We start from the raw sequence: 26,429 nt of genomic DNA, 5'->3' as shown, positions 1-26,429 counted from the left end.
TTTTGAAAGAAAAAAAAATACCGGAATGACTGATCAAACACTCACAAAAATGGTTACCTTTATAGGAGAGCAAGGAGGAAATAGAGTAGAAGAGATAGAGGGAGATAGAGAAAATGAGATTTCTATATATACCTTTTCATCTGGTGTCACCTTTTGAACTATATAAGTGTTTCATATATTCAAAGGGTAACATTAAACCAAAAAACTAAGGGAAACAAACCCTAAAATGAAAAACAAATGGACCTAACTACATACATATTAAATTGATAACAATCACACTGAGAAAATAATGATTTCAAGCGACTTTTAAATATAGTACTAACAAAAAGTATATCCTTAGTGAGATACATTCTAAGGGCAAAATGAAATGCAAAGAAATCTTAAGCTCCACTGAGTAGGTTTATTTATTTTAAACTACTTTAGGTGTACTTTAAATAAATATATATAAGTATATATCAATGTTAATAAAAACTAGGATTTTCTATGTAAAAGAGATTAAAACTGAACTTTAAAAAAAAAGACTGAAAAGGGACGCCTGGGTGGCTCAGTTGATTAACGTCTGCCTTCGGCTCAGGTCATGATCCCAAGGTCCTGGGATTGAGTCCCACATCGGGTTCCTTGCTCAGCAGGGAGCCTGCTTCTCCCCCTGCCTACTGCTCCCCCTGCTTGTGCTCTCTCTGACAAATAAATAAATAAAATCTTTAAAAAAAAAAAAAAAAAAGCCTGAAGAAAGAAACCACACAATATTAAATCTGAATTAAAATTATCAATATGACCTCATGTTTTTTTTTCTCTCCAGACAAGACCTGGAAGCAATGACAGCCCCATAACAAGATGCATACTTAGCATCCAGATATTGGTTTCTAAATATCATCCTCCACTCTAAGAAGACAGAGCTCCTTAGAGAAATTGCTGATTGTGGTCTAAAACAGGAAAAGTCTATGGTGAGCCAAGATATCTTATACCCAAAAGTAAGGACTCACTCAAAGACTAATAATGCATTTATGCAAAAAGAACTGGGGAGGGGCACCTGGGTGACTCAGTAGGTTAAGCATCTGATTCTTGATTGCGGTTCAGGTCATGATCTCAGGGTTGTGAGATCAAGCCCTGAGTGAGTCAGGCTCCACACTCAGCATGGAGTCTGCTTGAGATTCTCTCTTTCCCTCTCCCTCTGCCCCTCCCCCTGCTCATGCTCTCTTGCACGAGCGCACTCTCTCTCTCTCTCTCTCTCTAAAATAAATAAACAAGTAAAATCTTAAAAAAAAAAAAAAAAAGAACTGAGGAGTATGCTTGGAGGGGCTCCCAATGTCCTTACTTGAGACAATTTCAGCATCAAAAAAACAATGTAACTCACTATAATACAACACATAAAAATCCAAGAGAACATAAAACCATTCATTGTCACCACTGTAGATAACCATTAGACCAACTGCTCACCTCTGAAAATTAGATGAGAAAGAATTAAGCATTTATTTACTCTGCCCTTTAGGAGGAACTATATAGTTCACTCCCAGCTGATGGAAGGTTATAAAGCTCTTGTTAACTGAAGAATGATAGCTAATAAGTGTAAAAGAATTACAGAATTAGAAAAATTACCAATTTTCAACCTTCAATTAAATAACTGATTTGCCTAAGGTTCAATAAAGGATAAAATTATTAGGTAAAGCATACGTTAAGAATGGAATTTTATATGGTACCAAAGTATCACCCCCACAGATTATTGTACTTGATGATCATAGCAGGAAAAATATACTTCTACAGGGGCGCCTGGGTGGCTCAGTCGTTAAGCGTCTGCCTTCGGCTCAGGTCATGATCCCAGCGTCCTGGGATCGAGCCCCACATCGGGCTCTCTGCTCCGCGGGAAGCCTGCTTCTCCCTCTCCCACTCCCCCTGCTTGTGTTCCCTCTCTCGCTGTGTCTCTCTCTGTCAAATAAATAAATAAAATCTTTAAAAAAAAAAAAAAAAAAAATATACTTCTACAATGGAGAGACAGCAAACACCAACCTTAAACTTCATAAAACTTATATCACTAACAGTGATAGTATGTACCTCCCATAATATGTAACATGAAACATAACATCACCTATGATGTATTCTTGCCAAAACATTTTTTTTAAAGATTTTATTTATTCATTTGAGACACAGAGATACAGAGAGAGAGCAAGCATGAGCAGGGGGAGAGGCAGAGGGAGAGGGAGAAGCAGCCTCCCTAGTTAGCAGGAAGCCCGATGTGGGGCTCGATCCCAGGACCCTGGGATCATGACCTGAGCTGAAGGCAGACGCTTAACCATCTGAGCCACCCAGGCGCCCCTTGCCGAAACTTTTTTAACATGCATCTAATCAAGCCTTTAAAATATAACTTCCAGTTTATAAGATATACAGTGAACAAAGGAACAGGTAAAACAAAAGCACAAAGAAACAATGAGATAACTCTAGAAAACAGGCCATTCTACAAGGAAATGACCTGATCTTCTCAAAGAAATGTCAGTATCATAAGAAAGAGGAGTGGAGGAAGGAGCTTTTCTAGATTAAAAGAGACTAAAAAGAATCAACTGCAATGCAAAAATCTTGACTGAATTCTCGTTTGAAAAAAATCATTTTATGGAACAAATGGAAAATTTTAAACATAGACTGAGTATTAAATGCTATTAGGAAATTACTGTGATTTTTCTTAGGTGTTAGTAATGGCACAGTGGTGACTGTGGAGATATCTATTTTCTTTTTAAGTTTTATTTATTTAAGTAATCTCTACACCCAACGTTGGGCTCATGACCCCTAGGATCGAGAATCACAAGCTCTTCTGACTGAACCAGCCAGGTGCCCCAAGAATATCTATGTTCTTAGGAGATACATACTGAAGTATTCTGAGGTAAACATCATAATATTCACAGCTATCAAAAGGTTCAGTAAAAGTATACAAGTGCACATATATATAGAAAACAATAAAGCAAATATGGATGGCTATTGGTAACCTGAATCTAGGTGGCAGACATATCAATGACCTTTGTTCTGATTGTTCAACTTTTCAATATTTTCTAAGTTTTTTATTCCAAAAAAAAAAAAAGGAGGGGAGAGGCAGGAAGAGAACTAAAAGAAGATAGAGTTGCAAAAGCAAATAAGGAAAAAATATGATCTAAAAGTCGTTTATAAACACATATCTACGTGGTCACCTGAAGAACTTTCTCCCTTACAGTTAAGAAAAAAATCCAGAGATTACTCAGCCCACTATCATCTGATCAATGTAAGTAAACAGATTTCAAACACATACTTACACACTACAAACAGCAATAGTACTACAATCTGTCAATGATTTAAGGAATGTTTGTCACTGGCAAACAGAACATTTTCTTATGATACCTCATAGTGAATCAAAATACATTCTAACACATCTATTAAACTATTAGTAAGAAATCAAGAAAAGCATTTCTTTGAAATTTCTTTACTTCAAAAATGTCTTTACTTCAATCACACTTGAGACAGCTAGCCAACTATCTAAGATTTACTTTTATTAGCAACAAACTTTGATTAGCCATTTATTCTAAATGCCACACAATGGGGGCGCCTGGGTGGCTCAGCTGTTAAGCGTCTGCCTTCAGCTGAGGTCATGATCCCAAGGTCCTGGGATTGAGCCCCGCATCGGGCTCCCTGCTCGGCAGGAAGCCTGCTTCTCCCTCTCTCGCTCCCCCTGCTTGTGTTCCCTCTCTCGCTGTGTCTCTCTCTGTCAAATAAATAAAATCTTTAAAAAATAAATAAATAAATAAAAATAAAATAAAATAAATGCCACACAATGAAATTCTTTAAATTTCTGATCTCCTATTTAAATATAACAAGAAATAGACACATTTGCGGGGGGAATGGGGGACTTGTTGAGTATCAACTACGTGCCTACTGTTTTACATAAAGTGTTTAATGATAATCTTGTCTCAGGTAAATATTTCCAATTTGAGAAATGAACATTGTTGAAGCTCAGAAATGTTAAAGTGACTTGCCTATAAATGACAGCTTGTAAGTGATGAGGCTGGAAATTGAACTGAGGTCATTGGAAACCCAGGTTTGAAAGTCCCTATTCTTTCCACTTAACTGGCCTTAATGGATTTAACATTTAGACAGAAAAGTCCATCTAAGGAAAAAGTGTGTTTAAGAAAATACCTTCATATTCAAAGAGCTACATAATGTTAAAGAAAAATCAAAACTGAGAAAAAGAAAAAATACACTCTAAAATTATTGCTGGTTGTAAAAAAGAACCAATTCTTAGCAAGCCAGCTGTCTATGACATAGGACAGCTAGTACTTTCCTCACTGTACATGTAAAATTACACTCCAGTTGCCCGTTGGATGACCCCACTGCCAAAATATGCTAGCAACATAATTCACATTAAAACTCAGAGGCCAAACACCATTTGGAAAGAGCTTTACATGTTTACTATACACATCTCCAGCAAGTTCACCATTCAAAATTAATAGGCGATTTTCAACAAATATTCTTTGATCTATGATATTCTTTTTTGCCACTCTAAAATATTAAACTTATAAATGAGAAAATCTACCTAAATACAAACATCCCACAACTGAATATGAGAATATTAGTACAATGCGATTTTAAATGTCTGTTGTATATAGGTATGCAAAAATTGCACTTCTACAACATAACTTATGTTTATTCTTTCTATAGGATCAAAATCCCAATATCTTTGTCTCTTTTATGTTTAAAGATACATACAAAATATGTAGAAAAATCTGTACGTTAAAGAGTTTTTCCCATTTTAAAATTAAATCCTCTTTGAACTGGATTAGTGACTAGAAGAGGGCATGAGGTGGCTTATGGAGTTGTAATATTCTGCATCTTAATATGGGTGTTGATTACATTGGTGTGCTTACTTGGTGAAAATTCATTTAGGATGTGTGTACTTTTTTGTATACTTTATAATTTATAAAAAGCTAATGTATATATTTTAAATCCCTAATCTAAAAACCTTCCTTCCTATATTATAGGGATATCAAAGAAATTAAAGCCCAGTGAAGAAAACAGACAAGTAATCAGGAATTTCATTAGGGAGCTATAACAAAAGCAAGCACTATGTAGGAGCACACAGGAGTGGCATCTAACTCAACCTAGAGGAGGTAAAAAAAAAAAAAAAAAAAAGCTTCCTGAAGATTGAACTGAATCCTGAATGGGAGAAGGGAAATACAGGAAAGGAACAGAGATGCAAAGACAAGAGAAAAAGTACTTTATCTGAGCAGAAACCTCAGTTCCATAAGGGTGGATCAAAGAATTTAAGGAAGAGAGCAAAGAAGGAAAGCCTAGAGAAGTAACAGGTCATGAAAAATCTCACATACATGACATGCTACACTTAAGCTTTATCCTGAAAGCAATGAGAAAACACTAAAGATCTGGGGCGCCTGGGTGGCTCAGTCGTTAAGCGTCTGCTCAGGTAATGATCCCAGGATCCTGGGATCGAGCCCTGCATCGGGCTCCCTGCTCAGCAGGAAGCCTGCTTCTCTCCCTCCCACTTACCCTGCTTGTGTTCTCTCTCTGGCTGTCTCTCTCTGTCAAATAAATAAATAAAATCTTTAAAAAAAAAAAAAAAAAACACTAAAGATCTTTCAAAAGGAAAGGACATGATCAGATTTGTATTTGTACTACAAATGTCAATTATAGTATGTTCCATGCTTGCAATCCCATTTTGTGAGAAATTAGCCTGCACACTGCCCCTATGCTTTTCACCGTTATGATCCTGCCCCACACCCACAAGCACAAATAAACACACGGCCAACACTAAATGGCCAGGAGTGATCACATGACCCAAGTATACAGACTTGCTAGCAGTCCATGAGAAAAAGAACTGAGCCAAAGAGATTGTTTCTTAGGAATTCAAACCAGAAAATCCCTGGGAGAAGGAAGAAGTTAGTAAACAGGAGCTCAAGTTAAAACAAGAGCAACCAGGAGGCAAAATGTTGGCACAGTAGTGACAGTAGTTGTAAGGAGGCAGAAATTAGGAATAAATGGAAGCTGGGAGATAAGAGGAGGAAAAACTGGAGTAGAGAGAAAAAGTAAGCCAAAGAGAAATAGTAAGAGTAGCTAAGACAAGTTAACCGTGGAGCACTAGAGTGAAATCTGTCTTTTCCTGCTTCTAGTTTTATTTATTAAACTCCTGTTCTTCTTGAGATCAAGTTGTGTAACTTTTCCTAGGTTCCCTTGTGCATGTTTCCTTTCAAAAAGCACTCTAATACTTACTGTAACTTGAGTCTCTTTTGCAAATGAAACAGCCTAACAAAAAGAGCATTTTAGAACACCTAATCTGGCAGCAGTGCAGAGAATGAACGGGAGGGTAGGGCAAAACAAGAGGCAGAAAAGAAAGAGCAACAAGACCACTTAGAAAGCATTAGAGGAGGGGCACCTGGGTGGCTCAGTCGTTAAGCGTCTGCCTTCGGCTCAGGTCATGATCCCAGGGTCCTGGGATCGAGCCCCGCATCTGCCTCCCCGCTCAGCGGGAAGCCTGTTTCTCCCCCTCCCACGCCCCCTGCTTGTGTTCCCTCTCTCGCTGTGTCTCTCTGTCAAATAAATAAATAAAATCTTAAAAAAAAAAAGAGGCATTAGAGAAGGACAATAGACATCTGGGGTTAAAATAAAGTAGAAACAGGGCACCTGAGTGGCTCAGCCGGTTAAACGTCTGCCTTCAGCTCAGGTCACGATCCCAAAGTCCTGGGATAGAGCCCCACTTAGCACTCTCAGCGGGGTGTCTGCTTCTCTTTCTGACCCTCCCCCCTCTTTTGCACTCTCTCTCTCTCACTTGCTTTCTCTCAAATAAATAAGATCTTTTAAAAAATAAAGTAGAAACAATAAAAATAGAAATAAGAAATTATCTGAAATATCATGAGGGAAAATGTGCAGGACTTAATGACATTGGTAGTAAGGTACAGAGTGGAGGATGATTCACAGGTTCCTGCAGACTTCTGGAGAGGAGAGTGGTACAATTCATCAAGATAGGAAATCAAAAACAAAATTCGTTGCAGTTTGCCTCCTTCTACCCCCTCCTTTTTGGAAGGAAGAGAAGCAGAGAAAGAGTTTTATTTTGTAAAAGGCTGAAGTGTTTGTGAAATGTGAATCCAAGTGGAGACGTCCATTAGCAGTGATTCACAGGGATCTAGAGTTGACAGAGATCTATGCAGCAGCTCTAGACTTAGGAATAAAGTTGATGTTAGATTTTAAAACATGACCCAAAATTCTTTGACTAATATATATTTAAAACTAAGTTAATATAACTTAAAAAATCATGCAAACTAAGAAACTTAATATTTTTGGCAACCATATTTTCAAACATCCTGCACTTCTCCACAAACGAAGACTGAACCAACTTCTAAAACAGCAAAATCCAAATGATTAGAAAAGATGGACTTATAGTACTAATTTCTACTGAGGTTTTACTTAAAAAAAAAAATCGAAGTTTATTCCATTTCCCTCATAAACTACCTACCACTAATGTTAACTAAGGGAAAAACTTAATCACATGTTAGACAGTGAACCTCATTACTGATACTTAAACTACAATAAGATTTTTTAAAGAATTTAATCACTTAGGGGAGCCTGGGTGGCTCAGCCGTTAAGCGTCTGCCTTCGGCTCAGGTCATGATCCCAGGATCCCGGGATCGAGCCCTGCATCGGGCTCCCTGCTCTGCGGGAAGCCTGCTTCTCCCTCTCCCACTCCCCCTGCTTGTGTTCCCCCTCTCACTGTCTCTCTCTGTCAAATAAATAAATAAAATCTTTAAAAAAAAAAGAGAGAATTTAATCACTTAATTTACTATCTTTAGACATTCAACTCTACCTACACTGTAAATGTTGGATTTCTGTCCTAAAATCTTTTCTCCTCTCATTTACACATTTTGCCCCCAAAATCTATTACTACCATCCCAGAAGTTGATAATGAACTTAAGGCACAAATCCAGCTGCCTCTTGGCCATCAAGATCTGACAGAAGTATAATCACCCAAATCCAACTTGTCACAAATTAAATTCTTCTTTCTTGACAAAAATAAAAATAAAAATCCCATTCCTCTCTCATATCGATTCCCACTTCAGTAAAAGGTACAAGCTAGAAACCTAAATCTTCTATGAACCTTCTCCCTAATCCCAAATCCAATGAAATCACCAAGTCCTGTCTACTCCCAATACCCAAATCCAGACCCACTATCATCATTTGCCTGATATTCCTGCCTTCAGTCTTAGACTACTCTTTAATCCACTCTACTCACTGCAGCCACAGTGACCTTTTAAAAATGCCAATCTGATCATTTCAGTACCCTACTTTATATCCTTCAATAACTTATTTGATAAATATTATAATCAGCATCAAAGCTAGTCACTCCATGGAAGCTCAGAAGTTCAATGAGAACTTGAGTTATATCCTTTTTTGTAAATTCAATACAAAAGAGTCACCAGGAAATTTGAAATCCTGATAATTACTTGGGACATACATATAACAGCTAATACATTTCAAAGAAAAGCATGTAGCATTGTCTGTAAAAGCAAAGACTAAAAAGAATCTCAAGATCATAAAAACAATAGTGTCCAGCCCATAAATGAGGCATTTCCATATGTACTGTTGTTGTATGATTTCTAGGATCTGTTATTAAGTAGGGGGGAAGAGGAGGGGGAAAGCTCTAGAGTGTATAGGAAGCTATAGAATGTAAAGTATTTGTGGTGATTTTTAAGAATATAAATATATTTAAGAATATAAATTTGAGAATGTATAGGTTTGTATATGCTAGAAATATCACAGGAAAGACCCACATGAAGATGGAAATAGAGGTTGCCTCTAAAGAGTGAAAACGGGTGGTTGGAGGATATAGGGGGAAGAAAAACTTTTTACTGCACACTCTTTTGAATCTCTTGACTTTTATACTATGTCGAGTTATTACCTATAATTTTAATATGATGTTCTCCCTCCTCAGCTTCACACACACAAAATAAAAATTTTAAAAGTACTAACTACAAAAACCTCACTATACTTCATCTCTATACTAACGTTAAAATTAGGTACTGATCATTTAGTGTAACACTGCATTTTTTTCTTGACAACTCAGAAGTTCAACTTCCACAAAATTTTATTCACTATTATCACTACTGCTGAGAAGGCTGTTGGTAATGACATCAGTCAACACTGCATGGTAACTGTACTTGCTCCTTAGAAAAGCAAGACAGCAGCATCAGGGAGCAGAAATTTATTATTAGATTGACATTAAAATCTTCAGGGATTAAGGAAAGCTACAAAACGTATTTTTCCAGCAAATTCAAAACAACACATTAAAAAAACAATCCCCCGGTATCATTCAAAAACAAAAAAATGCGTAAAAATCTACAGGAAGGTGAACCAAATGATATTACATGGAGACACTGTCACACCCCTTAGTGTAATGTGATTTAATCCTTAAAGAGGTCCCTAAATGTCACACGTTCTACAGAAGAGACAAGATGAGAAGCAGGCTGTGTGACGTTCTATTAGCACACACACCCTCTGCCCTGGGCTTCCACACTCTTCCCTGTCCCTCCCTCCTCAGCCACCAGATTAAACCCTCCAAACACGGGTGTCAGGTGGTCCCCTTAAGCCCCACGGGGGGTGGGGGGGCACTAAGTTAAGCAAACATCCCTTCAGGATTTAATAGCAAACCCTTTCAACCAAAGAAAAGAGAAAGATAACAGGTCTGCCCGAGAGAAAGGCTGGGGGAGAGGCTGCTGTCTGATGGTGTCTACAGAGGTGCTGACCACATCTCCTGGGAGGTGAAAGCATCACCAAACAGACTACCCCAAAGCCGAGGTGGTGGGTAGGGCTGCCCGGGAGCGAGCTGGGAGGGAAGGGGTCTGCAGGGAGGGAGTGGGCTGCGATGGATCTGCCGTGGAGCTGGGGGTCGCTATGGGTTAGGGGGCGGCCGTGACTGGGTCTCGGAGGAACTGTGATCAGGTCAGCTTATGGGAGGCCGTAACGGAGTCTGGAGGCTCCATTAAGAGTCCTGAGAGAGTCCGAGGGGGTTTCTAATGGGCTGTGCTGGAGTGGGGGCCCGTGACAGAACCGCCGGGGGGCTGGCGGGCCGGAATGGTATCTGGCCAATGGAAGATACGATGGGTGGGGTCTACCAGGGACCCCGCGCAGTGATCGGGTGTCCGGGAGGCTCCCGGGCAGACTCGCTCGCGGGGCGTCTCCGCTGGGGCGGGGCGGAGGGGCCCCGCAGAAGCCAAAGAGCGAGACCGAGACGTGGGCCGGGCCGGGCAGCAGGGCCGCGGGGCGGCTTGGGCGGGTCTTACCTCGGGCTCCGCCGCGGTGGCCACCACAGCCCCCTCCTCTTCGCCAGAAGCCACCTCCCACGCGGCTCCAGGGTCAGGCCGCCGGAGACAGCATAGGCTGAGGCCACCGAGGGTCGGACGGTTCCAGGAGGGTGGGCCCAGCAGCCTCAGGGTCCGGGAGAGCGGCCGCCGCGCATCCCCCGCCCTGTCAGAGAGACTCCGCCCGGCCCGGGCAGGCACATCCCCCGCCGCACCCCGCCCAGAGAGCACGCGTCGGACCGCCGCCTCAGCCGCTGTCGCTGTCTCTGCCGGGGCAGCGGTTGCCTCCGCCGCCGCCTCTCACAGTCCTTGCGGTACTCTCAGCAGCCACCGCCAACCGCCGCCTCGTCCCTCGTCCGCTCAGGCCCGCGCGCCCCCGACCCCGCGCACGCGGCCCCGCCCCGCGCGATTCCCCGGCTGCAGACGAGCAGGCGCGCGCGCACTTACCTCCCACGCCCCCTACCGCCTGCCCGGGCCGGCCAGCCTGCCGGCCCGGCCCCCGCACGTGACGCCGCCAGAGAGTACCTCAGGCGCTTGCGCGGGCACGCCCCATTCGTCCGCCCCAGGCGGCCCCGCCCAAACTTTTCTTCCTCACCTTACGGCAGAGCTCGGAACCGTGCCTCAGATTCTCACTCCCACTGGAGAGGAATGTCGCAAGGTTGGGGTAGAAAACTCTGGGTTTGCGACTGTAGCTCTCGCTTTCCGGCCAATACAGAGGTGCCTGAAGGCTGGTTGGGGTGGTGAGGCCCGAGGCAGGTAAGAAGCCGCCTCCCTACTTCGGTTGGTCGGGCGGTCTGTCCCGTCAGGGAGCCGCTTTTTAGCCCTCTCAAACTTAGCATATCCTTGCCCCCTCCCCAGTTCTGGTGCAGGGTTCTCAGCGCCGCCCCTCTTAGCCCCCGCCCCTTCCCACACACACGCCCTCTCTCCCCGCGTTTCCCCGCCCCCGACCTCCGTTTCCTAGTCTGACTTTCCATTCATTCCTCAGACTTTTCACAGAGTGCTTTCTCGTGCTTTAGACTCTAGGAAGTCAAAAGCAAATGAAGCAATTTCAGTCTTCTGAAGTGCGGTGTTATGTGGGAGACGTTGAGAGAATCCGCAGTAGTAATAAAGTAAAAGTATGACAGAAAAAAAGCACAGGACCCTCTGAGCATAGAAGAGGGGCCCCTGATTGTGTGGAGGGACTGGGGGAAACCCTTTCCAAGGTGACCTTTGAGTCACTCCTAACTTGTGTTAAAAGGCTAGTGAGCAGTAGCTGGTCGGGAAATATGAGAGGAGATAGAAGCAGAGGGAATGACGGGTGCAAAAGCATATGACAGTATTGACTGTAAGAGTAAAAAGTTAGAGGAGTAGAGTTGGTGGAGCCCATAGGTGTAGATTACCCTTTAAAGAAGCATCGTTGTAAAGGGTGAGAGAGATGAGGGGCGAGAATGTGGGCCGAAAGAATGTTTTCTTTAAAGATGGGAGACTTAGGCATAAAAGTGTACCATGGAACCCAGGAGTGGACAATTCATGGATGAAGGTGGCTAATTTATAGCGTCTAGAGCACTAGTGGAACTCAACCTTGTGTGCACGTTAGAATAACCTGAGAAGTTGTTTTTTGTTTTGTTATTGTTGTTTTTTAATAAAACCAATGTTGTTCCAATTAAACTCTGGAGTTAAGGGCTCAGGCATCAGTATTTTTTAAAGATCCTGAGGTGCGCTGAGGGTTGAGAACCACTAGAGGAAAGGAAAGGATCGAAGTAAGGAAGGGCAGGAAGTTGATGGCGTTGGCTCTGTAACATTAAGATGGAAGTCACTTGATGAGAGAGTTGGGGATGGAATGAGAAGCTTGAGCAGAGTGATGGAAGTTTTGGATAACTACTCCGGGCAATGGGAAAGGTGTCATTTCTGCCTTTCTCTTCAGCACACTTCCATCCTTCAATCTTAAGTCCATCTCAGGGCTCTCTTTCCCTTTCCCTACCATCCAGCATCTATCAGCTGGGGATCTAGCCTTAGGGCTCAATCAAGGGCATCTTCATTTCTGTCCCCAAAAAGAGCTAAGTCAATTTGAGATGCAAAGACTAACTTTACTCCCCTAGAGATTACTGCATACAGTGCCTTGCCAATTTAGAATCTGTCTTCTGTTATTCAGCAATCATTTAAGTTAGGAAAGAGATATATAAAGACAGTTAAGATATGGCCCTATTAAGATCTCATACTATTAGGGAAAACAAACCTTTTAAAAGAACAATTCACTTGGCAGGCAGAGAGGTCTCTGTAAGGCAAAGGCAAAGCCAGTGCATGGCTACCGTTTATTAACTAGGGCTAATCCAAAAACTTGTCTATCAGCCTCCAGATAAGAGTGAGTTACTGTTGTCTGTTATGACTAGGGCTTAATATGGAGAGTAGGGGTGGGGCAGAGATAAAGATGATAAAGTGGGTGTGAACAGATTATGAGGAGCCTTGAATTCCATGCTGAAGTGTTTAGATTATCTACTATAAGCAATTAATAGGTATAAAAAACAAAGATAAAAATAAAATAACCTTTTTTTACACCATGGACTTCTTTGGCAGCCTGTCCTGTGGGCCCTATCTCAGAATGTTTTTAAATGTGAAAATAAAATACATAGAAACAATATCAATTTTATTGAAAGTTTTAAAAATATTAAAAAACAGGCGCATGATGTAGTTATGTATGTGCCTCTTTATGCGTTAAATAACACCTGGCAGCAAGTAATTTCAAAATAGTGATGAGTAGAAATTATATTTTGAGATACCTGTACAACTTCAGTGTGATATGAAAATATATTTCTATTGGTGGACAAAGGTATAGGGACTGCTAATACTACTATGGATCATTGCCTATATTTACTGAAGAAAATGCTAAATTTCAGTTAGATATTATCAAAAATCAAGGTGCAATTTTTTCCCAGTCCAAGTTCATGGAACCTTTAATTCTAACTACATCCTGGCCCATGGACTGTAGATTTATAAAAAGCTGACTATAATGGTTTTAAGCAAGGGCATGACAGATCAGATCTGTGTTTCAGAAGGTACTGCCGTAGTGTTCACCTCCCAGCCTCTCTGTGGGAGTAGGGAACTGGCTATTCTCCTTTTGTACCTAAGGGCAGCAACCAGTACTAATCCATTGTTGCCTAGTAATTTGGGCCTACAGGAGTATTGGGCTTGTGGCTATATATGCAGGAGCAGTACTAGGAAATAAATTGGGAAAGATATGTTGGGGCTCTTTTTGTGGAAATCATTGAATGCCAGGGTATAATTTATACTTAATTTGGTAGATAATGAAGATGTTAAAATTTTTGGAGTAGAATAATGTAATTAGAGTTCGTTTGAAAAATTAATCTAGCAGTAATGTGTAGATTGGATTGTGAAAAGAGAAGATAGGAATGAAGAGTCTGGACCAATAAATAATTAAAATTTTTTTAACTAAATTTTACTATAAAGTGATCTCTAAAGGGTCTGCTAAGTTACTTTGTTTCCCCAGTGTGACTGACTAGTCTAAAGAAACATAAATTGGTCTAAATCACATACCTTTCAATAGAGATGTACACACTAGTGTGGAGGTCAATTAGCATTTTACACGGGCAATGGCTTTACCATAGATATAGGTTCCCAGGTGTTGCTAAAGCCTTTCTTGGTTAAATTCCATCTACACCTGTAAGTCCTATATTTCTGACTTTTTAAGGTCAAGTTTGCTGTCTCTTTGTCAATTCCTTAAACCTCTTGGATGAGTAAAATGCATTAGCAAACAAAAAAGAAGTCCTCAAAGCCCAGATAACCCATCTCTTTAGAAACTGATTAATACCAGACTATGCAAAACTTACTGCCCAAATTCCAGCTAGTGCCCAACTTGTATGCTTTAAACATATTCAAAACATTAATTATGGGGTCCAGGTATTACTAATCCAAATAAGTAATGTCAAGTTAACTTTCTGAATCAGTTTCTCTGAGAGACTACCTTCTTCAGCATGACTAGCCTATACTGATTTTGTCCATCTAACTATTGGAGACCATTTGGGTAGTGCTGTGGTTCAATACAGACTGAGAATCAAGTTTATATAGAGATTGGGGTTCGTCTATCTCCTTTTTAGGGGAATGGGGAAACAGGTCTGTCTGCAGCAAGAATACTTGAAACTTACGAAGCTTTTTAAGAATATTACTTACAAAAGATCTCTGAAATTTCCTTTCTCTGGCTTCCAATTAAATGGCTACCCCTTCCACACCTTCATCTGTTAGAAAAGCACTAGAACACAGTCCTGAAACTGAAAAAAAAAAAATTGTCCCAATTACAATTATTATTTTTGAGCATCTAAATTATAGGTTTAAAAACTTGAGGCCTTCTGGGGCGCCTGGGTGGCTCAGTCGGTTAAGCGTCTGCCTTCGGCTCAGGTCATGACCTGGGATTGAGCCCCACATTGGGCTCCCTACTCATGGGGGAGCCTACTTCTCCCTCTCCTCCCCGCTTGTGCTCTCTCTCACTATCTCTGTCCTATCTCTGTCTCTCAAATAAATAAACAGAATCTTAAAAAAAAAAACTTGAGGCCTTCCTTCCCTATGGCCAATGAATAAATACATAAGTACTCTGTCCGAGTACTGTGGTAGGTTCAATTCCTTCAAAACAATAGCTTGGGGATTTGGGGCCTTAGTTGGCTCTAATATTCTCACTACTATTTGTTGTAGCAACTTGGCAGTTTACATTAGCAGCTAAAATAAATAGTTGCTAGAAATGTTTAGCCCTGCTGAATAATATATAATTCAAGCTTGGTCAGATAACTCACAAATATTTGTGTTAGTTAACATTTAAAGACAAATTGCTACAACAGAAAATTCCTTATGTATAATTGGGCCACTTCAGATCTCGTTTTCCTGTGACCACAATACGGTAAACATAAATTCATTCTTTCATTCATTCGTTAAATATTTATTGAACCCCTACTATGTGCCAACCATGTTTTTGAAACCCAATAATTAGGAGTTTGTAATAACAGTTTACCTCTTAACTATTTATGAAAAAATGATTTACCAGGCTTTGAAATCTACAGGACAAATAAGATTAAAAGATGATGGATTTTTCATACTCTTTCAAACTATGTTTGCATACAGCTACTGTGTGCTGAATACAGTGGTTATTTATGAAATCAGGCAGATTATAACTTTAGCTTGATCACACCTTATTAGCTTTAATTTGATAATGCATATGATAAAAATCTGTCCACTCCTTTTAAAATATAGTCTTACTGAGACCTCTCATTGAACCTATTGGCCTCCCCACACACTGTCCTAACAACCCCAGGTATTTTAAATTTTGCAATTGTATAAAGTCATTTCTCAGAAGATTATCAGCAAAGCACAGTTTAAGAAAAGGCTGGTGTTTACATCAGGTATATATGAAGGAAAAAAAAATGTACAATTATAGATGGAAACTTTGAGTTAGAAATGATAGACTGAGAATAAAATTCTTTTCATGGTCAATGACACCTTAGCCCTTGATAGTCATACCTAATAACAGAGCAGTAAATAGAGAACCTTGATTCTAGAAGAAATCCTAAAAAGCCACCTGTTTTATCTCCCTGGCCCAAGGCAGGACCAAATGGAATTTATGGTAGTAAGAGTTAACAGGCATCATCATCATACCAAGTAGTTTTTCTACTTTGAGAGCTGAATTCCTCTACTTGTAAAATATTGATGTCAGAGGACTGTTGTTCAAATTTATAAATAATCTATGAAATTGAGAGATCTTCCTATGTTTATAACAATTTTGTGTTTTTAAGAGTTTTTCAAAATGTATTTTACTTCTGTATTTTGTTCAGGAAAAACATTTATTAAAATTTCTCCAGTTTGTCAAGCACTAAAGAAAACAGGGATGAGTAAAATCTAATAATCTCTGCCCTCAAGAGGGATATATAAATCTTAATGGTAATTTTTACATTCCACTTTATACAAATCTTTGGATGGTTTAAGCTAGCATTAAAAGGAAATGTTTAATAGGAGGAAATTGAAACCAAAAAAAAAAAAAAAAGTTTGAACTTCCTTCCTGAAAATATTTCTGCTTATGCTGCCATGAAAAGCACATTTGGTCTTGGATTTTATTCTTTTTGTGAAATCGCAAATGGAGTCATACATTAGAAGTTGGACATAATCTAATTTTAGTAAAAAGATTAATTTTACATCTTTGTGTTTGAAGGGTTATAGAAGAGAAATTAGACTTTCTCTGTTTTTTTCCAGAGGACAGAAGTGAGACCAGTGAATTGAAGAAACAGACATATTTTAGGTCAGTGTAAGAGTGGGAGGTGGTATATCTTTTTTTTTCCTGAATGGAAATAGCTGTATTTACTGGTTATGTGCTCATTATAAAAAGAAGGGGTGAAAAAATAAAGCAGACGGTATCAAAAGGTAGAAGGAAAAAAGTTAAGAAGTACTAATAATTCTCTTTTTAAAATTATATTTAAACTTTGAATGGCTATCATTCTTGATTATTTTTGTGTCTGTTATTCTTGTACAAATTTTTATATAAACTTTCTTTTCATAGCCTATTATGAATATCTATGTCAATAAATTTGTATCTACAACTTTATTTTTTAATGGCTGAAAACATTTCATTGTGTGAAAGCCTGTTATTTAAATTTACCAGTCCTCTTTTGAACTTTCAGATTCTTTCAGTTTTTCTTTTATAAACACTGCTGTGATGAACATTCTTGTTAAATTTTTGCACACATCCTTAATGTTTCCCTTAAAATAAATTTCTGAAAGTTTAATACCTACATGTAGACATTTCTTAAGAATTAAAATATAATGGCAAATTACCCTTCAAAAAGCTTGCATTTGTTTATATTCCTATAAAGAATGAGAATGCCTGTTTTCCATGGTCTCTCAGCAATGCTGGTTATTATCAGTTTTCCTCATCTTTGCTGATTTGATAGATAAAAAATGAAATCTTGCTTCAACTTGATTTCTTTTGATTACTAGTGAGGTGTTGAGTTTCTTTACATGTGTTTATTGGCCAGTCACATAAATGTATTAAGCTCCATTTTCTTCTAATATTTTTGTTTCCTTTCTTAACATTTAAATTTTATTCCACCTAAAATATAATTTGATATAAGGTATGAGTTAGAGATCTAACTTCTTTTTTTATCAAATGTTTAACAGTTCGTCTCAATGCCATTTATTAAATAACTCAGCAAGCATATTCCAAACTTCACTACAGACAGTTAGGTGTCAATAGAATTCTGTTAAAAAAAAAAAAAAGGTGTCTCATGGTCAAATGAGTTTGGGAAAAAAATAAGACCAAGAAAAGTTACCTTTCTTTATTGCAGAACTTCTAGCCTCTAATATGCTTGTGTGCGTTATGAATCTCCAATAAGGAGTTTTAGGATGCAGCATTTCCCTAACTTATTTAACCATATAATTTTATTTTTTTTCTTTCAAGAAATACCTATGAAATCTGTGGAACTGTACTGTCCAAAATAATAGCCAATAGCCACATGTAGATATTTAAATTTAAGTTAATTAAAATTTAATATTCAGTTCACACTAGCCACATTTCAAGTGCTTGATAGCCACAGGTGGCAAGTGACTACTGTTTTGGACATTGCCAATAAGGAACATTTCCATAATCGCCAAAAATACTATTGGACAGCACTCCTTCAGAACATAGTTCATTGAAACTGACTCCCAACCTAGTGTTTTTTTCTACTGAACCAGCAGCTTCTTTCCTTACTTATATCAGCAGGTAATCAGGTTGGCTCCTATTGAATTATAAATTTTCCCTTTAAGGTAGTTTTTATTACCTTTTATGTAATTACCTTATTTTTTATAACAAATATTCAAACAATATGCTTGGGTTTAAGGATTTTAAGATTAATATGAAAAAGTAGTCCCTTTTTAAAAAAATTAAGCCTTTGTTTAGGAAATATTCTATGTTATGGTTTCAATATTAGCTTCATTTAGCTACAGAAGTTGGAAGATAAACTGTAATTGCAGGGCTTGTGTATACTGACAACACATTAACATCATTGCTTCACTCAGTGGAGAGAACAATTTTCTCTGGAGTTAGCATTCACTCTTCTTATGCCAAAGGTAAAGGACAGAGCAGAGTCATGCCCTAGCTAGGTCTATCCTTTATGACTTTGTGGCTTTATAAAAAAAACGAACATGCTTTATTTTCAAGAAATTTCTGGGGTGTCTGGGTGGCTCAGTCGGTTAAGCGTCTGCCTTCAGCTCAGGTCATGATCCCAGGGTCCTGGGATCGAGCCCCGTGTCAAGTTCCCTGCTCCACAGGGACCCTGCTTCTCCCTCTCCCTCTGCCTGCCACTCCCCCTGCTTGTTCTCTCTCTCTCTCTCTCAAATAAATAAAATCTTTAAAAAAAAAAAAAAAGAGGGGCTCCTGGGTGGCTCAGCCATTAAGCGTCTGCCTTCTGCTCAGGTCATGATCACAGGGTCCTGGGATCGAGCCCCACATCGGGCTCCCTGCTCTGCGGGAAGCCTGCTTCTCCCTCTCACACTCCCCTTGTTTGTGTTCCCTCTCTCTCTCAAATAAATAAATTATAAAAAAAAAAAAAAAGAAATTTCTAAGTCCCATTATTACCACCCCAAATAATAGGGAGCAAGGAAGAAAACTCTTTTTGAGAGCCTGCTGTATGTCAGACGACATGCTGAGTGTTGTGGTTTGTTTTTATTTTTAAGATTTTATTTATTTGTCAGAGAGAGAGCACAAGCAGGGGGAGCCACAGGCAGAGGGAGAAGCAGGCTCCCCGCTGAGCAGGGAACCCAATGTGGGGCTTGATCCCAGGACCCTGGAATCATGACCTGAGCCAAAGGCAGATGCTTAACCAAATGAGCCACCCAGGTGTCCCCATGCTGAGTGTTTTTACTCATGTTTGTATTTTGTGTAACAACCCTGTGAGGCAGGTGTTTTTATTACCTCATTTTACAGATGAGGAAAATGAGGCTCAGAAAGAGAATAAATAACTTGCCCAGAGTCACATAGATAGGCAAGTGGCAAAGTCAGAGCCTGGACCCAAAGTCTCCTAACCCCAAAATATAGAACTATAATATAATTTGTAGGACTTTACAAATAGAATTAGGAGGTTATTGTCTCCCCAGTTCACCCCCCAGTATTCCTTACCATCCACCAAGACCAAGTACATAGGTCTTATTTACTATTAACAGAGGAGAACAGAAAAAACACAAAACCAAAGCAAAAATGGGGATGTGAAAGACAATACAAACATCTTAAGAGGCCTTATTTATCTTATTTTCCCTATTCTATGTTCTGACTCCTTTTTTGAAATGTTTCAGTCATCTGGCAGACATTTATTGTACCTCAGATACGCCAAGCACAGTGCTCACTATATAGAAAGGAAATATCCCTAGGATGGTTCTAGATGGTTCTTGGTTCTTTTGCTAGGTCCCTTTCTGTCTCCCTTTTCCCTACCCCATTAATAATGGGATCATCATCCTTTCAGTCACCCCAACTAAAACCCACAGACCATTTCCTAATTCTCTCTTATCTACTATTCTCTGATCACTTCCTGAGTCTCTGTCTACAGTACCTTTTCCTCCTTGCCTCCCCATTTCTACTACCATTTCCCCTGATTTAGGTCATTTCCTCCTATACCTTCACTTTTTTTTTTTTTTTAAGATTTTATTTATCTATTTGACAGAGACACAGCGAGAGAGGTAACACAAGCAGGGGGAGTAGGAGAGGGAGAAGCAGGCTTCCTGCTGAGCAGGGAGCCCGATGTGGGACTCCATCCCAGGACCCCAGGATCAGGACCTGAGCCGAAAGCAGACGCTTAACGATTGAACCACCCAGGCACCCCTATACCTTTACTTTCAATAAAAATCTACTTGATCTCTTCCTCCAAATTCTCTCCCTACCAATTAATCCTATATACCATGGCTGAATTAGTAAACTTCCTAAAGCACCAGCCTTGCCATAATGGCTTCCCATTTCCTCCAATATAAATTCCAAACTCTTTCACCTGGACTTCAGTCTGTTACCATTTAGTTTCTAATAATCTTCCTCTACCCTCACATGTACCCTTACTCTTACTTCATTCCAGCCAGACTGGACCACCCTTCTAAAGGCACTTCCCTTGCCTCTCTCACCTTCTTAATGCCCTTCTCCATGCATCCAACTCTACCTGCCTTTCAAGAGCCCACTCATGTCACTTTCTCCTTGAAGTCATTCCTGATCTCAGCTCTCTTTCCCTTTCACCCTCTTAGCCAGGAGTGATTGTTCCCTATTCTGAATTCCCATACATTTTATTTCTGCCCCTTGTGGGTTTCTTATCTCATTGACTATAAGCCACCTTGTACATCTTGGTATCTCCCACAATAGCTAATATTAGGTACTCAGGGGTGCCTGGGTGGCTCAGTAGGTTAAGCGTCTGCCTTCGGCTCAGGTCATGATCCCAGGGTCCTGGGATCAAGTCCCACATCAGGCTCCCGGCTCAGCGGGGGTCTGCTTCTCCCTCTGCCACTCCCCCCCACTCATGATCTCTGTCTCTGTGTGTCTCTCTCTCTCTCAATAAAATCTTTTAAAAAAAATATTAGGTTCTTGGTAGGTGTTTATTGACTAAAAGAACTGTATATTTACAATGTCTTCATTGTAACATAATAGGCTTAAGCTCAATGAGAGTAGGAACTATGACTATTTCATTCCCATTCTGTATTTCCAACCCCTAGCACTGAGGAAACACTCAATAAACATTTGTTTTTGTTTTTGTTTTTTGTGGGTTTTTTTTAAAGATTTTATTTATTTATTTGACAGGGAGAGACACAGCGAGAGCGAGCGAGCACAAGTAGGGGGAGTGGGAGAGGGAGAAGCAGGCTCCCTGCTGAGCAGGGAGCCCAATGTGGGGCTCGACCCCAGGACCCCGGGACTATGACCTGAGCTGAAGCAGACGCTTAACGACTGAGCCACCCAGGCACCCTCAATAAACATTTGTTAAATGAAATACATTACAGTTACCAGTTATTGGGATATAAATTTCTTCATGACACAATGGATGTCTGGAAATACTACTTTATGTTATATTTTGAAAAATCTTCATTATCAATGTTTCTTCATTTTATATTCACAAATACTCTGTGATAAAGGTCATGTATTAATATTGTCACTTTACAGAAGAGGATACTGAGGCTTAAAGAAATTAAGTAGTTTATTTATGATCATATGGCCAATGAGTAACAGAACTGAGTCTAAAATTCAAGTCTTCAGATGTGAAGTTTAGAGTTTTTCTTGGCTAATGATGGTTTGGCCAAAGGCTAGTTTGGTTCCATTTGCTTTAGGATTGTTGGGGTTAAACTATTGCAGTCGTGTAATCATTCCATCCAGTGGAGTAGAGCCAGATCCTTGATTGACCCATTGTCTGTATTTTGGGTATTTTCAAAGTCAAACAAAACACTACAGCTTTTCTGAAGGAAATCTTGGCCACTTCGGTCACTCCCTCCAAGATGAGATGCCTGTCTCTTCAGGCACTCTTCTCCTTGTAGACTTCTATCCCTAGTTGGTTTGGCTGTTAAGATGTGGGTCTGATTTCAGCTGACAGCATAGAGAGTAAGTAGGTCTCCAAGTATTTGCCAGGCAGTACAATCTGGCACTTACCACTACATAGTATTCATTGAAAGCATGGGGGAGAGATTGAGGGAGACTTGCTTGATGCACAAGCAGTCATTACCTTTTCATATTCATTTACTCTTAAGTCAGATCAGCAGCAAGCTGAGTACCTAGCCTCCATAGACTTGCTTTTACTAGATTGCTGTTTATTCATTTGCCATCAGGCTGGATATGAAGGATCATTATAAGAAACAATCCTCTGAAACTACTTCATCTATTATAAAAATATTGTGGGACATTATTCATTATGAGACACTGTGTCTTTTATGAAAATTTCTTGAAAGAGAACTGTCGAAGCTTAATACAAAGAATGCTTTTATCTCTTCTGAGCAATTGCTTTGTTTTTACCTTATGGACATTGTGAATGTTTAACTTAACGCTCTCTGGTTAGCTGCCAAAAAGCTTACAGCCAGATTTGTGGCCCACCCATAGCAAATGTGCTCTATGCCTCGTTAACTTTGTTCCTGGCTCTAGTTTATGTCTCTGCTGAAGTTATTCTCTCTTAAGAAAATCTTAATTCATGCCATCTAATTTTGTATATCTATATTAATATGTATATATATATTTTCTCGTAAACAGCCTTCTATTGTTTCTGAAATAGTTCAGATTATGATATACTGTATGCACATAAAACCATTTTTGGTGCTTCTTAGTTACCTCATTTACTTTAGGCTTTTTCTCTTGAGGGGTATATTTATTTTTCTGTATAGTTTTCACAGGGTTTTAATCACAGGAAAATGGTTGTGCCACAAAATTTTATTATTTTAGTAGTGTAATCAAGTAGTAGAAACCTGGTCTAATGGGGAGAATTGATTAAATTGATTATTCTAGCCCAGTCTTTCACAGAAATGGTTACATTTTCTTACAATATGCTTTGTTTTGTACTGTATCTGCATGTGACTGTTTATTGCTTTGTGATCTGTAGTGATGTTGTAATGCTGCCAGGTCATGAATAGCAGTTAACTCTCTTTTGCTCAAATATTGTTACCTTCCACACTGATCAGACTTCTTGTCTTTGTTAGCACCTTACCTTGGGTGATCATAAGTGTATTAATCTTACCATATAATTTGTCTTGCTCTACTCTAAATTAGTCATTTTGTTTGGACAAGATAATAGGAATAGATGTTTGTTTCCAAACCTCATTTCCTTCCATTGGTGTGGAGTGCTATCTAGATTTTCTGATCACCTTACTAATTCAATTAATAATATAAATACTATTAGTACAACATTTTATATTTTAATACCTTCAAGTAAAACTATTTGGCCTTTTCTACAATTCACTAAGGCATGTAAAGCAAATGTATACCCTTTTTACAGACAACAAAAGCAAGGACAAAATCATTTAAATTTTGTGGTAGGACTGGGGCTAGATCCAGGTCTCTTGATTCCTGTGCCTAACTACCTTTCAATTTACAAAAAAAAATCTAACTTATATATATTTTTTAAAGATTTACTTATTATTTGAGAGGGAGAGAGCACAAGCAAGGGGAAGGGGAGAGGGTGAAGCAGGCTCCCTGTTGAGCTGGCACCCTGATGCGGGGCTCTGTCCCAGGACCTGGAGATCATGACCTGAGCCGACGGCAGATGCTTAACCACCTGAGCCACCCAGGTGCCCCCTAACTTATAAACATTACATAGTCTTTATCTTATCACTTGAGGTTAAAGATGGGAAGTGGACTAGGACATATTATATCACTCATGCTCACAACTCAGGCGGAACCAGGAATGTTTTTTATTTGTGTTACTCTCACAATTTTCTGTTCTTGAAATTGTGGTTCCTTTTAACTACAACTGTAATCACTGTCACTTTCCATTATGGAATGAGGAAGCAGTATTTTTATCTTATCTCTTGAAAATTAATGTTGAAATGGAAACTATTTCCTTTGTTAATGAGCAGCATTTTTCTTTAGACTCTTTGAAAATTCACTTTAATGTAAAAATAATTTGCCGTTATTATCATGCATAAAGGGCCAAATAAGTATATGGTTAATGCTAGGAAGTTTCATAAATGTTTGTTATAATTTTAACGAAACTGTGCATCTAAAGAGGAAATTAAAAATTCATGCTTATTGTTTCAGCATGAAATGTTTCCAAAGTTTTCATTCTAACTGTTAACATATAGCACATAAGTTAGGGTCTCTTGAATGTTTACTCTTAGCCAGGTATTGTTGCTGAACATTTTACAATTATATTTAATATTTACCAAAACCCTGTAAGAGTAGCTCCTATTTATGACCCTCATTTTATACCCAGGTATCATATTCAACAGTATATATTATCTTCTGCCTCTCCTTCAGCTTCTGGAATTTCTAATCAACCCTGGTCAGTACAAGATGGACCCCGTAGTCTTGAGTTATATGGACAGTCTACTGCGGCAATCAGATGTCTCACTGTTGGATCCTCCAAGCTGGCTCAATGACCATATCATTGGATTTGCCTTTGAGTACTTTGCCAACAGTCAGTTTCATGACTGTTCTGACCATGTCTGCTTCATCAGCCCCGAAGTTACCCAGTTCATCAAGTGCACTAGCAACCGAGCAGAGATTGCCATGTTCCTTGAACCCCTGGACCTCCCCAACAAGAGAGTTGTATTTTTAGCCATCAATGATAATTCCAACGAGGCAGCTGGGGGAACCCATTGGAGTTTGTTGGTTTATGTCCAAGATAAAAATAGCTTTTTTCACTATGATTCCCATAGCAGAAGCAACTCAGTCCATGCAAAGCAGGTAGCGGAGAAACTGGAAGCTTTCTTAGGCAGAAAAGGAGACAAACTGGCCTTTGTGGAAGAGAAAGCCCCTGCTCAACAAAACAGCTATGACTGTGGGATGTATGTGATTTGTAACACTGAGGCCTTGTGTCAGAACTTCTTTAGGCAACAGCCAGAATCACTATTGCAGCTACTCACTCCTACATACATCACAAAGAAAAGAGGAGAATGGAAAGCTCTCATTGCCAGACTTGCCAAAAATTAGCTATCAAACTGTATCTGTGACTTTTGAAGTCTCTTCTTTCTGCCCATCCCCATTTATTGGATGGCTGCAGTCTCAGTGCCTGAAGGAAGCTGCCTAGTAGAGGGAAGCTTAGTGTTCTTATTTTTCCCTGGAAGAATGTCATCCTCTGCATTATCCAAATGGAAAGTTTCACTTTAACCCTAACTTGAGAGCAGTGTGCAATGTGACAATTTCTTCAAGTTATGTATCAAAACCTTAAAACCACGCTATCTTAACATTTATTAATTCCCTTTTTGTCTCCCTTATCCACATTGGCTTATTCCAGAGGAAAAGCAATGATCTTTAAAGAAATCAAGTATACGTGAAATCTAGAGGAATGCACGAAGAACGTTATAGAAGAATCAACGTATTGCACAGAGATCAACTGGCTAGAAGCAGGTCAAGATCTAACCTAATTCAAGATCTAAATATTAGAATCAAATACTCGTTTCTGTGGGATCTCTTCCATTCACCATGCAGAGGCTTTCCTGGCTATCTTTGTAACCTTTGCAGATATTTGATAAAGATGATGTTAGCCCATCTTCCCCCATCTGATTCCTGGACTGCTTTAAGAAAGGGGGGATCTTGAATAACTTCATTAAAATATATGGCTGTTAGACCTTTTAGTTCACTCAGTGAATGGGTCGACTTGCTGCTCTGCATTGGTAGCGGCTTTTCTTCACTTTGTCTGTTAGCCGTGCATACACTCCTTCCTTATATCCAAAGTTCTGTGGTTTTAAAACTCGTAGCTGATAACTTCCCAAAGTTACCTGTTAATTTCTAATATTGCTGCTTTCTGATAGTCATAGTTTTTCCTTTCCTCTCTATCTGTAATCTGGCAGAATTGTTTTCAGTTATGTCATGGTGATATCAGGGCTATTTTTGTATCTAAAACTTGCAGACTAAAAGTTGGTTTGTTTTTGCGATTATAAAGCAGAAAAAGTGACCTTTCTCAACCCTTCCACTTAATTCAAAATGCAGACGATGTTATTTTTTAAATATGGAACCAAGAATAAAAAGAAATGCCATCCCTCCTAAATCATTTATGTGTTTTTTTCTGAGTTTCAGATAGTTAACAACTAGATGATATGTTGGGTACACACATTAATTAATTCTACTCCTAACAAGAATTAGATGGCAATGCACATGAGGCTTGAAAACCAAAGATTAGTTTCAGCTGTGAAATTTATTTCACCTCCCTCCCCAGCCTACCTTTGCCCCCAGCCCTCATGGCCCAAAATAACCTCACCACTCAGTAACCGCAAAGGCAGTAACTCAGTTCCTTTTAGGCAGGGAGGGAAAACACAGTGTAAGTAATATAGGTTACATAGCAAGCTGAGTGAACATGAGTTGAAACTGAAAGTCTGAGAAAGCTACAAAAAAGTTTCCATTTCAAGTCAGTATGTTTTGGATAAAAAAGAGACCTAATAAAAATGGGAGCAGGAAAATAAAATATTAGGAACTAGCAATCAGCCATAGAGGTGAAATGGGGGAGAGAAGGA

At 39.4% G+C, this 26,429-nt stretch overlaps 2 protein-coding genes across 8 annotated transcripts in view; one reads left to right on the top strand and one right to left on the bottom strand.

Moving 5' to 3' along the window:
* MYO9A (myosin IXA) overlaps nucleotides 1-10,689 on the bottom strand; it is a 276,785-nt gene extending 266,096 nt beyond the window's left edge. For all 6 annotated transcript variants that reach the window (XM_078079137.1, XM_078079139.1, XM_078079138.1 and 3 more), the window contains exon 1: nucleotides 10,296-10,689. The gene's annotated coding sequence lies outside the window, so the exon portion shown is untranslated. The remainder of the gene's footprint in view (nucleotides 1-10,295) is intronic.
* A 210-nt stretch (nucleotides 10,690-10,899) lies between these two features.
* On the top strand, nucleotides 10,900-25,966 carry SENP8 (SUMO peptidase family member, NEDD8 specific). 2 transcript variants are annotated; one of them, XM_036095208.2, is made up of 2 exons: nucleotides 10,900-11,069; nucleotides 24,191-25,966. In XM_036095208.2, the coding sequence occupies exon 2, from the start codon at nucleotides 24,271-24,273 to the stop codon at nucleotides 24,907-24,909; it is 639 nt and encodes a 212-aa protein (XP_035951101.1). In that variant the 5' UTR covers nucleotides 10,900-11,069; nucleotides 24,191-24,270; the 3' UTR covers nucleotides 24,910-25,966. The 2 variants fall into 2 exon arrangements, with proteins under 2 accessions (XP_035951101.1, XP_035951100.1); XM_036095207.2 differs by having other exon boundaries at nucleotides 10,901-11,069; nucleotides 24,235-25,966.
* The last annotated feature ends 463 nt before the right edge of the window (nucleotides 25,967-26,429 follow it).

Source organism: Halichoerus grypus, chromosome 8 (assembly GCF_964656455.1).
Source record: "Halichoerus grypus chromosome 8, mHalGry1.hap1.1, whole genome shotgun sequence".
In the NCBI taxonomy this organism is placed as follows: Eukaryota; Metazoa; Chordata; class Mammalia; order Carnivora; family Phocidae; genus Halichoerus; species Halichoerus grypus.
The sequence above is the reverse complement of the archived record's forward strand: the minus strand, read 5'-3'. Positions and strand labels throughout refer to the sequence as shown.